Source organism: Pan troglodytes, chromosome 15, assembly GCF_028858775.2.
Source record: "Pan troglodytes isolate AG18354 chromosome 15, NHGRI_mPanTro3-v2.0_pri, whole genome shotgun sequence".
NCBI lineage: Eukaryota > Metazoa > Chordata > Mammalia > Primates > Hominidae > Pan > Pan troglodytes.
The window spans coordinates 51109321-51122450 of record NC_072413.2 but is presented as its reverse complement, the minus strand read 5'-3'; the positions used below and the strand labels follow the sequence as shown (position 1 = coordinate 51122450).

General features: G+C 34.1%; 1 protein-coding gene across 10 annotated transcripts in view; it reads left to right on the top strand.

Annotated features, from left to right (window-relative positions):
• DDHD1 (DDHD domain containing 1) overlaps nucleotides 1-13130 on the top strand; it is a 112562-nt gene that overhangs the window by 47308 nt on the left and 52124 nt on the right. For 6 of the 10 annotated variants that reach the window (XM_054666025.2, XM_009427825.5, XM_001160076.8 and 3 more), the window contains exon 2: nucleotides 5263-5436. In XM_054666025.2, coding sequence (XP_054522000.2) covers nucleotides 5263-5436 — 174 coding nt within the window. Of the gene's footprint in view, nucleotides 1-5262; nucleotides 5437-6068; nucleotides 6090-13130 lie in introns of all 10 variants that reach the window. The other 4 variants (XM_001159988.8, XM_009427824.5, XM_009427823.5 and 1 more) reach the window with 1 other exon arrangement.

Below are 13130 nucleotides of genomic sequence, written 5' to 3'. Positions count from 1 at the left end.
AAACAAGGCACGGCAACCCAACCCCCACCCAACAACTCTACCGTAACACCGTCCATTATAGGCGCTCCTCTTTACTAATCTGCAGAAGTGAATGCTCTTAAACTAAGAACCCAAGAACCCTATGCTCAAGAATAGAAATGAATCAAATGCTACACAAAGCTACTTTAAGAGGAATATAAAAATTTGAAAGAAAGTATTTCAGTTGATAAAACTTCTCCCCAAAAAAGCAAATGCAAAGGGAAAGGGCATCTCAGTGCTCCAACCAAATAAAATATTCTCAAACAAATCTGTGAACATACTACAAAAACCACAAACTTAGAAGCAGAAATCTAAACTCTGACATGAAAAGAAATGAAAAAGGAAGAAGTGCAACAAAATTTGATTGAACACAGGAAAGAAATTGAAGAGAAAGGCAAAGCCATCTCGGAAGACTACAGTAATCCAGCTTTATAGCTGTGGTTTCGCTTTCTGCAGTTTCAGTTAGCCACAGTCAACTAGAGTCCAAAAATATTAAATGGAAAATTCCAGAAATAAGCAATTTTAAATTGTTTTTGTTTTTTGGTTTTGGTTTTTTTGAGACAGAGTCTTGCTCTATCACCCAGGCTGGAGTGCAATGGCACTGTTACCAGGGGTCCTTGCTCCCAGAGCTCCCAAGATGGCAGCGGGCTGCTTCCAAGCTGGTGGCAAGTCTCACGTTCTCTGACCTGGGGTTCTTGGCCTCACGGATTCCAAGGAATGGAATCTTGGGCCATGCAGTGAGTGTTATAGCTGTATTAGAAGCCGTGGGTCACGGAAGAGAACCTTGGAACCCAGTGACTAGTGTTCAGCTCAATTAGGATGAACCCGGGCACTTAGCTGTGCAGGAACAATGGCAAGCCTTTAGCCCAGTCGGGAGGAGCAGTGGGCGCCTCGCTGGATCAGGAGCACAGCAGACACCCTGCCGGATCCGGAGGGATGGAAGTCAGCGGCAGGTCTGCGATGGTGGCAAACAGCAGTGGTGGATGGGGAATGAAAGCTCAGCTCGAGCCGTAACAAACACGGACCAGAAAAGAGTGCAGTTGCAAGATTTAATAGAGTGAAAACAGAGCTCCCATACAAAGGGAGGGGACCCAAAGAGGGTAGCTGTTGCTGGCTTGAATGCCTGAGTTTATATCCTGATCATTGTCCCTCCCGCTGTGCTCTCAGGCAATAGATGATTGGCTATTTCTTTACCTCCTGTTTTTGCCTAATTAGCTTTTTAGTGAGCTCTCTTTACTACCTGATTGGTCGGGTGTGAGCTAAGTTGCAAGCCCCGTGTTTAAAGGTGGATGCAGTCACCTTCCCAGCTAGGCTCAGGGATTCTTAGTCAGCCTAGAAAATCCAGCTAGTCCTGTCTCTCAGCACGATCTCAGCTCACTGCAACCTCCGCCTCCCGGGTTCAAGTGATTCTCCTGCCTCAGCCTCCCAAGTAGCTGGGACTATAGGTGTGTACCACCATGCCTGGCTAATTTTTGTATTTTTAGTAAAGATGAGGTTTCACCATGTTGGCCAGTCTGGTCTCAATCTCCTGACCTCAGGTGATCCTCCTGCCTCGGCCTCCCAAAGTACTGGGATTACAGGCATTAGCCACTGTATCCAGCCACAATTACAAGTTTTAAATTGGATGCTTTTCTGATTGGTGTGATGAAGTCTCCAGCCATCCTGCTCCATCTTGCCCAGGATGGGAGTTATTCCTTTGTCTAGGATATGCAGCTGTTTATGCCACTGGTCCATTAGTCATTTAGTAGCTGTCTTGGTTATCAGATCAACTGTGGTGGTTTTGAAGTGCTTGTGTTCAAGTTACCTTTATTTTATTTAATAATGGCTCCAAAGCGCAAGAGTGGTGATGCTAGCACATTGTTATAATTGTTGGATTTTATTATTAGTTGTTGTTAATCTCTTATTGTGCCTAATTTATAAAGTAAGCTTTATCATAAATCTGTATATATTGCAAAAACATTATAAGGTTCAATACTATTTAAGGCTTCAGGCATCCAGTGGGGGTCTTGGAATGTATCCCCCACAGATAAGGGGGGACTACTGTATATTAATTACAAGGTGCCCGTGGAGAATAGATTCAAATAAAAATCTAATAAGAGCCATTGATAAAAGGAAGGAAAACAACCAAGAGAATGTAAAAAGTAGTTTAAATTCAATACAGGCAAAAGAAGACCTAACATACTTAAAATTGGAGTCCCTAAAGAAGAAAAGCAAATCACTAGAACAGAACTAATTAAACCATAACTCAACACTTTTCAGAAATAATAGGAAATTTCAAATTTTACATATTAAAAGGCCCCATCATGGACAGATTAATACAGAACAGCTCTGAGTCATAGCCTAGTAAAACTATTAGATTTTAAAGACTTTTTTCCTGGGCCTCTTGAGAGGGGAAAAAAGATTATATTATTAATAAAATCAGGCTGACATCAGATTCCTTAAGAACAATATTTTTTTTTTTGGTCTCACTCTGTCACCCAGGCTGGAGTGCAGGGGCATGATCTTGGCTCACTGCAACCTCCGCCTCCCAGGTTCAAGTAATTCTCATGCCTCAGCCTCCTGTAGCTGGGATTATAGGCATGCACCACCATGCCCAGCTAATTTTTATATTTTTAGTAGAGCTGGGGTTTTGCTGTGTTGGCTAGGCTGGTCTTGATCTCCTGACCTCAAGTGATCCACCTGCCTCGGCCTCTCAGAGTGCTGGTATTACAGGCATGAGTCACTGCACCTGGCCTAGAACAATATTCAAAGGAAGGCTACAGTAGAGCACCATTTTTAAAAACTCAAAGAAATAAAGCACAAGCTAGCCAACCTGTCTTTAGAGTATCAGATAAACAGTTTGAACACACAAGAATGTAGGAAATATGTGGTGATAATTTACTATATTTAAATGTAGATCCAAGACTTAAAACAGTGTTGGGGACATAGATGTAATTTTTATATGTTCTGACAAAGTAAAAAGAATAAAACTAAAAATAAGTGGGTGAACAAAGAATTAAGATTATTCTCCACAATATAGGTAATAAGTGAGAGTCATACAATACCTTTTAAATGGATTGACTAGATAATAAAAGGTAAAGTAAGCAAAAAGTCGATTTGGGTTACTCTAAAACACACACACATACACACACACCACCACCACCACCACCACAGGAGAGAGAGAGAGAGAACCACTGGAACAAAAAATTAAAATTTTCCTAACTACCAAAAGAAAGTACAAAAAATAAAAAAATAGCAGAAATGCCACATAAAGGAAAAAAAAGAATAAGTATGAATAACAAACATGGTAACTATAAAGATAGAGTTGAGTTCAAATATGTCAATCATATTAGTAAACATACATGGGCTTAACTCATCTATTAAAATAAAAAGGTGTTCAAATGGCTTTATAAAGCAAAACCCAATTCAATGCCTTACACAAGAGACATATAAAACAGTGATTCCAACCATCAAAAATAAAGGAATGTATATGATATTACAGGCAAATGGAAAAAAGAAGAAATCAGGAGTTTCCATTTTGCTAAACAAAGTAGAATCCAGGCAAAAACTATTCAGTATGACAGAGTATATTTATAATGGTTAAAGCCATAATTCACAATGAAGTTATAATATTTTTTGGTATCTAGGTACCAAATGACACAGCAAACACCTAAATATACCAGAATCACTATAGCAGAATATAGGAGAATGCAAGTAGCAATAGAAACACATAATAGAAAATTTTAAATACATCACAGTACAAATCTGGTATGACAAGATGTCTCAAGATCATCTAGTATATTTCTTGTCTCAAACCTGAAGTTAGCCATTTTTTTCAAGGACTCTTGGTTTCTTTTAATGGGAAATGATATTTATAGTTCACAATCTTTATATTAGGAGTGTTCACTTATACTGGGTTTGTCTTCAGTTCTAGGCCTTTACTAGGACATTTTTACAAAGAGAAAATACATCACTAGTCCATACTGAAGTTTTTAATTAAAATTTATGATTACAAGCTTTTTTATTTATTTGATTTTTATATTTGTATCTCTTTTGTCTTATGCTTAAAATCTAGGTTCCTAATGATATTAATAAAATTAATACATTCATCTTAACCTACAGTTTCAAATTAGTAATACAAATAGTATTACTAACAATATGGTTATTGCAAAAGGTTTAAGATGTTTGCAGTTCTTTTTCTCCATATTTTATTTCCAAATATGTATGTACAAATGACGGAGTTTTAAATTCACTTGAAATAATTTCTCTTTATATGATTAAACCACCAGCATTCTACATAATTAGATCCATTTGTTTCATTTTGCTTTTTACTTTTAGGGTTTTGTTATTTTTATTTTATTTTTGCTTTATTAAAAAATTGTTTTAAAGAATTCAAGATAGTTTAGCTGACAGTTGTGGTTTATTTTAAATAACAACTAAAAGTCTTGGGTTTCTAGGAATAGTGTTTCATCAAAAGTTAGCCAAGAAAGTTTTTCTTGATTTTTTTCCCTAAAGTAGATGAAATATTTACTAATATAATAGTTTCATTTATCCTGTATATGTACTAGAAGCCTCTAGTCTCCAAGGCAGCTCTAAAAAGTGCCACACACTACTACCACACACACTATTTCTAAACACTAGTCTGGATTTTATATTAATATTTTCTAAGACATTGGAACTATCATCAGAGCCTTGCATGAAACTCGTTTTAACAAACCCTTAGCCTACTAATTTTGGTTATTCAGAGTCTCAATTATATACATAGCTGCTCATCTATCTTTCTAGTGCTAAAATGATTTTTAGGCATAATAATTTAATATAAGTAAAAGTATATGCCATAGAATATGATACACTCTGGCTCAAAATCTGGATTTTACAACTTTAAATGGGCCAGGCGCAGCAGCTCATACCTGTAATCCTAGCACTTTGGGAGGCCAAGGTGGTCGCATCTCTTGAGCCCAGGAGTTTGAGACCAGTCTGGGCAACACGGCAAAACCACATCTCTACCAGAATAATATAAAAATTAGCCTGGAAGGTCAAGGCTGCAGTGAGCTGTGGTCACACCACTGCACTCTATCCTGGGCAACAGAGCAAGATAAATATCTCAAAATAAATAAACACAAATAAAAGTTTAGATGATTGTATTGGGTCATGAAAATCTGTTTTTGTGACAGCAGTAGCAAAATATAAGATTGTAGATACTGTGTCTCTTTTGGGGAAGTTGAATCTTAAAATGTGTATAATTCTGTGATTTCTCTTTTTCAGAGGCTGATAAAATACCAGTAATGCGTGGACAGTGGTTTATTGACGGCACTTGGCAGCCTCTAGAAGAGGAAGAAAGTAATTTAATTGAGCAAGAACATCTCAATTGTTTTAGGGGCCAGCAGATGCAGGAAAATTTCGATATTGAAGTGTCAAAATCCATAGATGGAAAAGATGGTAAGATCAATTGATACATTTAATATATTCTACAAACCAAGTAAGTTGTTGATAAAGTTTAGAGTGGTTTGTAAATTTGACATAATAATTCAGGAGGTTTAGAATTAGAAAATTTGATTTTTTTAAACATTTGATTATTCTAGAATTTAAAAATTAACTACTATAAATATCTGAACTATCTCAGTTTTTATTTTAATATGTATGGTAAGTGTCATGATATTAACACAGTTTACTATAAATGTACAGATTGTTACAATGCACTCCCTATTTAATCTTTTTTAGTAATTTTTTAGTTATCAAAGGAAATTGAACTTAACCAAAAAATTCCTTGTCGTTATATCAAGACAAGTTTCATTAATATTTCAATGTTCTTTTCCTGAAGTTCAAAAAAAAAAATCTTTAATTATCTTTGTGTATCTCTTAGCTATCCCCTATTGAAAACCATATCAAGTTTTAATTTGAAACAATCTACTCATTACATTTCTTTATTCAGCACTTGCATATTTTTGTAACAGTTAAAAATACTGTATAGTAGCTAAGATTGCCACATTTTCATTGTGTGTCTAAATCTTGAGTAAACTTCAAAATATGTGGTAAAGTTAAAAATACTTCTATTGTTCCATTTACTGCAGGCAGTGGGATCAACTATTCTGGTGAGTATAACTGTACAGGTAGATTAGAATTTGTAGATTTGTCTGAAGTTTTTCTTCTAAAACCGTTTCTTCATCCATGCTAGCCTTTATTTGGGAGGTTTCTTGGCAAGCTCTACTGAATCTAGTGAATTAAAATATTAATTGATTTTTTCCCTTCCCCTCCTAAAACATCTCTAAAGCAGAAAAACTCAATATTGATCAGGTGATTTACAGAATGAAGCTTGAAAAAAATGAATTATGTGGTTGGAAGTAATTGTTTACATAACATAATTAATGTCAGCACTAAGCTTTAAGTTGGCAGGGGATTTTTTTCTTCTTCTTGTTAGTAACACTCCATATTTTTTCTCTCTTCCACTCTTTGCTCTCTCTTACCTCTCTGAACATATGTATACATTTGTCACAAGCAAGGAAACTGTATAGTTTAGCTTATATCAAATTAAAATATCATTTGCATCTAGTTGATTAAAAGTCTATATAACTGAGGAAACTTGTGACTTCTGAATAAATTAGCAATTAAAGCTAACAAATTTATATAATAATAGTTGTCTTTTATGTGCCAGATACCATACTCTGGAAATTCTAAATATATTTTCCTAATTGGTAGAATCAAATATGTCCTTATTTCACTGTAAAATTTAAACTAAAGGTTCTTACATATCAATAAATAAGGAGCAGCCCAGTGTAAAAGCTCTAGGTATGTTTCTACAGATTGCCATATAATACTTTGTTCTCCTTATAGTAAAAATAGCAAGTTTTATATACCTGTGATCTTATGGTAGTGACTGAAATATTTCATAACTTCTCATCACTATTGGTCAGAATAATTTCAAAAGTCTACTTCATAGTATTTGAAGGATAGACCTTTTATCATAAAATAATTGTATTGCCATTGGAGAAGTCAGAGTTCCAGATTTTTTTTTCCTTCTGTTAATTCCCCTAAGTCTTCTGCCTCAAAAATGTCAGTTCACCATCACAAACCCAGTTTAGCCACCTGAATTTCTTATTATTAACACATGAAAAAAATCCAGGAGCTTGGAGGAGAAAGAGGATGAGTATGAAAAATACAAGTAGATGGTTCCCCTTTCTCATTCTGTGTTCAGAACTTTTTTTTTTCCATTTGCTAAGTCATCCTGTGGAGATTAATAATCAGCTCTGTTTCTTCTCTAGATTCTGCCTGTTTCTAATCTTGTTTTTACTACAATAAAAATTAGAATTTAATATGTACTTTTTACTTCTGCTTCCTGCCTAAATGCTAAATGTAGCAAGATACTTCAGTTTTTCTCAAAGTGTTTGAATTTAAATAAGACTGATGTAAGAAGATGGTTTATTTGTCTGAGTGCATTTTTTAGAATGTCTTTGCGTATGTGTATGTGTGAGTGTATATATCAGTTCTAGGGTAGCAATCTCTAGGATATTGTAATATTTTTTGTTATCTTTATGGATATACATGGAGTAGTAAAATTTTAATTAGTAGTGGAAAATTATTAAATTATTAGAACACTTTTGCATTGTAATCTTTCAAAAATGTTGATTCTTTGAGGTTCATTAGAAGAAAATTTGTTTTTATAATGTACTGTGGCATATAAGATTCAGCATGTTCTGTTATTAGCAAAGATGTGTTCAACTGAACATAACTTTGTCATAATTTTTGGTCACTTTATTTTTATTCAATATTAAACATATATTTATATCTTGTTACATTTGGCTTTGAAAATTATGGGAAATTGTGTAGTACATTTGAAAATAATAACAAGTCCTAAGGAAAGAACATTTGCTATCCAAAAAGCTACCGTTGTTGGGAAAATCATTCAAATTTGTAACTACAAAGACTAAAAAATATTATAATCTTTTAAATTTACTGTTAGCTCTAAGCTTCTGAAATTTTATACTTCATTAGTTTGAGGGAGGAAAATACCCTTTCCACCTAGATTTTCTCATGTATAAAGCCTTGACTATTCATATTGTCAGATTTTGAATGATGCCATGTATAGTAATGTGGTAGGCACTTTTGTGAAAGAAATTGACAAGGTTTCTACCCTCAAGGAGTTTTAAGCCTGTTAGAGTAGACAAAGCCAACAGATGAAAACAGTTACAAAAGAGTAAGTACAAGAAGACATAGTAGTAGACAGTCAATATTACATATTCTGAAAAGATATTTGGAATAAAGTGAGTAGATAATCACAATGCAGTGGAATTATTCACATAAGGCTTTCTGGAAAAACCTCATTTAATAATTTAAAACATTTTAAAATACTGTATTCAGGGATGTTTATTAAATGCTCTAGGGAATATCAAAGAAACTAATAATTCTTGCCTTCAGGGACATTAAAATAAATAATAATTCCTTTTTCTTCTGACCTTGGCTGTTTGGTTAGGGTTGTTCTTGCCACAAACAGATTAGCTGTACAGTTGTCCCTTGGTATTTGTGGGGGATTGGTTTTAGGTACCCCCTACCACCACCAGATACCAAAATCTGAGGACATCCAAGTCCCTTTAATAAAATGGAGTGGTACTTGCATGTAACCTGTGAGCATCCTCTTACATATTTTATTTTACTTCTTGGAGACAGGGTCTTTCTCTGTCACCCAGGCTGCAGTGCAGTGGCATAATCACAGCTCACAATCCGGGACCCTCCCACCTCAGCCTCCCAAGAAGGTGTATACTACCACACCAGGCTATTTTTTTTTTTTAATTTTTTGTAGAGACAGGGTCTCACTATGTTGCCCAGGCTGGTCTTGAACTCCTGGGCTCAAGTGTTCCTCCTGCTTCAGCCCCCACAAAGTGCCAGGATTACAGGTGTGAGTCACTGTGCCCAGCTCTGTCTTGTATATTTCAAATAATATCTAGATTATTTATGATACCTAATACTATGTGATGCCATGTAAATAGTTGTACACCGTGTTGGTTTTTGATTGATAATATTTTTTATTTTTATGTTTTATTGTTTTTTTCCCCACATATTTTTGGTCTGTGGTTGGTTGAATCTGCAGATCAGGAGTGCCAACTGTATTTAATCTTTTCCTCCTTATTAACTTTCCTTACTAATCTCAAAATGAGCATTGAATTAAAACATGAAAATTTGGTACAGTGTGTAACTCTTTGTAGCATACAAATAAAGATAACCCACAAAGAGATAATGACTTTGTGATTTAGATACTTTAATCTAAATTTAGTTCTCTGTGAGAGTTAAAATGAAAATTGATTTTCTTCTTACCCTACCTCCTGGGCTAGAAAATGTTTAGCAGTTTAACAAATGAAAGCCTACTGTTTCACTTGGGATGAAATATAAAAATAGAAATCAAGACGTCAACAAGTAATTTGGTAAACATTAATACTTAAATCTACTGCTGGATTACTGTTTCACTCATTTTACATCTTATTTATCCAAACATGCATAGTAATCAGTAAAAAATAGGTTGAACTGAATGGGTAAGTGCAGCACATCACTCTGCCCAAAAAATGAGTAAACTCAATGCAATCGTGAGAAAACTCGTACTGAGGGTGATTCTACAAAATAACTGACTGACCAGCAGTCTTCAAAAGTGTCAAGGTCATGAAAGACAAGTAAATATTGAGGAATTTGTCACAGAATAGACTAAGGAGACATGACAACAAAATGCAATGTGGTACCCTAGATTGGATCGTAGAACAGAAAAAGATACTAGTGGAAAAACTAGAGAAACCTGAATAAAGTCTGTATATTAGTTGATAGTATTGTACCACTGTTAATGTCATAGTTTTGATAATTATACTATAGTTATGCAAGATGCTAACATTAGGAGAAGCTAGATGAAGGATATGTCATAGCTCCCTGTACTATTTTTGCTATTTTCTGTTAAGTCTAAAATTATTCCAAAATACAAAGTTTAAGTCTAGTAGAGGAATTAAAATGGAATACTAAAAAATATTCAATTAACCCAAAATAAACCAAGAAAAAGGAACAGAGATACAAAAAACAGATGGGACAAAGAGAAAAATAAATGGAAAAATGGCAGACCTATTCACCCATATCAATAACAACAAATATAAATATATTTGTATATATAAGATAATTAATACTCCAATTAAAAGGCAAAGTGACAGATTGTTTAAGAACGCAAGACCTGACTATAAAAATCACAGATAAATTGAAAGTAAAAGATTGGAATTCTTACTGTTCCAGGTAATTTCAGGTGCCATAGCAGCACAGGTGTTGGTGTCTCTGTAAAGATTTATGACATTTAACAAGTTGGTGGATGAAGTGTGTATTCCTATCACTGTAGCTGAATAAATATACCCCATACTGTGAACATAGCATTTCAAAGCTCGATTAAAAAGATGGAGGGGTGCTCACCTTCTAACTAGCTTTCCTTTTCTTCTCTCTTTGGTGACTAAGAGGATTCCCACCTTCTAGCTTTTAGTTATTATTTAATTTTTATAAATTTATCTAACTTTATTTCTCTGAGGTCCAAGAAAGATTGCCAGAAATTTTCTCATTATAGTTGGCAGGTTAGAGATGTGTAAGACTGCTTCCCTGGGGTTGGAATTTTTCAGGTTGCCAGCTTTTCTAAAGGGAAAAGTTAGTTTTTCTGTTGTAGGAATTAGTATGTCATCAGCAGCAGTAACCCTCTTTTGTGATACTCTTGTGCTTTCAGAATTATATAATGCAGAAAGTTTCTTTAAGATATAGTAAGGAAATTTATTGGAAATATTTTTAGTGTTTTAAATCTTTTTCATTGCTATGTAAGACTTTAACATATTAATTTTTATTAAATGTTAGCACTAATAAATTAGCATTTGCAGTTGTGTTTTGAGGTTATGCATCTTTTGCTAATACTATGTAAGAATTTCTAATTAAAACTGTATTTTAAAAAAAGAAAATTAAATAGTGCTTTCTGGCACTTGAATTTTCTTTAACAGTGGTCTTTGTTTGGATCGATAGTAAACTCTTTTTTTCCTCTACTGTACTTATCATAGTACCCCTAATTCTGTGCTTTGGGTTGAAAAAGTTAAGCTCTGTATGCTACAGGATGTATAATAAATAAAGCAAATGACTTTCAAGTGAAAATAAGAATTACATTTGAAAAGAAAGAACCATGTCTGTTTAATTTTGTGAAAATGTTTTAAATATGTTTCTCTGGAGGATGAAAAAATTTTTTTCTTTGTTTCTCTGTGTATAGGGGTGTTTGTCTTTTTATTAATCCTTAAATTATACTATTCTTTTAGAAAAGAAAGCCTTCATTTGTGTATCTTGGCTAGCTTTCCGAAAGCGTTTACATAATTTTAAAACATGGTCAAATGGTCCATACATTTCCCATTTTGTTCTCTTTTAATATTTAATAATATGGAATTGGTTCACGTTAGTTTTACTACCAGATCTACAAAATCTAGTTTTTGTTTCAAGCAGTAAAGTCTCAAGTTTGTGTCAGTTTGATTTACTTTGATATATTAGCATCTTTTTCCTAATGAATTTTTTGTTTAAAACTGTTTCCTGGTCTAAGTGGTACATCTGCTCCTCAGTAACTGACCAGAAGGCACATGAAAGAAGAAACATTTTCAGTGAAGAAAATTGCATCAGTTGTCATTTTCTACCTCTCTGTGACAAGGAAATGTTTTTATAATCCTGACGTAGCACAGCTTTTAGTTCCAGTTTATAGTTTTTGTAGCCATCTAATTACATATAGATATAGTTATTGTGTCTTGTAAGCATTTCTCAATTACTTTTATTACACAAATCTTTGCATATACTACATCTGCATATTCAACAGATTTGTTACATTTCTAGTATTATAAAACAGGAATTAAATATTTTTGTATTTGAGCAGTATTTAACCTTTGAATGTCACATTAATATAGAAGGGAGTGAGGATGAAAATCAAATGTATTTGAACATGAATTTGAGCTAATCATAAAGATCCTGTAATTTATTAACTGGTGAGAAACTAATTTGTAAGGTTCAAGTTCAAGTGAACTTTTAAATAATTGCTTACTTAAAATATAAAGAAATTTATATAACTACCAAAATTTGACAGGGAAAATGTTGACTTTAAGGTTATCTACTGATTTGCCAAATATCAAGTCTGTGCCTAGCTTTACTCTATGTTGTCTGTTTAGTGCTTACAAGCTGTCACAGCATACATTTTTACTAATGACTTTTTTCATTATTTTATTACAGTCTTTTCAAAACCAAAGTTAAAAGCAGAGCTTCCAGTTTGATTTTTGTTTTTTAGTAAAAGTTTTGTTTTTTAAAGTCTTTTAAGAACTTGAGGCCGGGCGCGGTGGCTCACGCCTGTAATCCCAGCACTTTGGGAGGCCGAGGCGGGTGGATCACGAGGTCAGGAGATCGAGACCATCCTGGCTAACACGGTGAAACCCCGTCTCTACTAAAAATACAAAAAATTAGCCGGGCGTGGTAGCGGGCGCCTGTAGTCCCAGCTACTCGGGAGGCTGAGGCAGGAGAATGGCGTGAACCCGGGAGGCGGAGCTTGCAGTGAGCCGAGATCGCGCCACTGCACTCCAGCCTGGGCGACAGAGCGAGACTCCGTCTCAAAAAAAAAAAAAAAAAAAAAAAAAAAAAGAACTTGAATGGAGTTGAGAAAAGAATTTTTTTTTTTCCCTAAGGGAAGGTTCCCTTATACTTCAGCCGTGGAAAGCATCTAGTAGAATGTATGCTGTGGTATCTTCTCAGGAAGGTTGCATTAGATATGTAAAATGTTATTTATTGCATTTTCAATTTGTACATCAGCTGTTGGCTGTGTCAGTCACAAATTTGGTGAGAGTAAATAACCTTAGTGTTGTAAAGATGGAGTTTATAAATCTCTTGGCATTTGAAAATGTTATGTTCTTTTTAAAAAATTCTTTCTATGCAAAGACATTAAACATGATAATCACAGTTGTTTTTAATAAATTTAGATATTATTTGCCTTTTTTCTTTCAGTAACAGCAGCTATTTGATAAACATTATACTAATGTTTTGCTTTACTGATTCTTAGAAATCATATAAATGAAGCATTTAGAATAATGTTTTTCAAATACAACTCATTTTTTAAAGTTAATACTAGA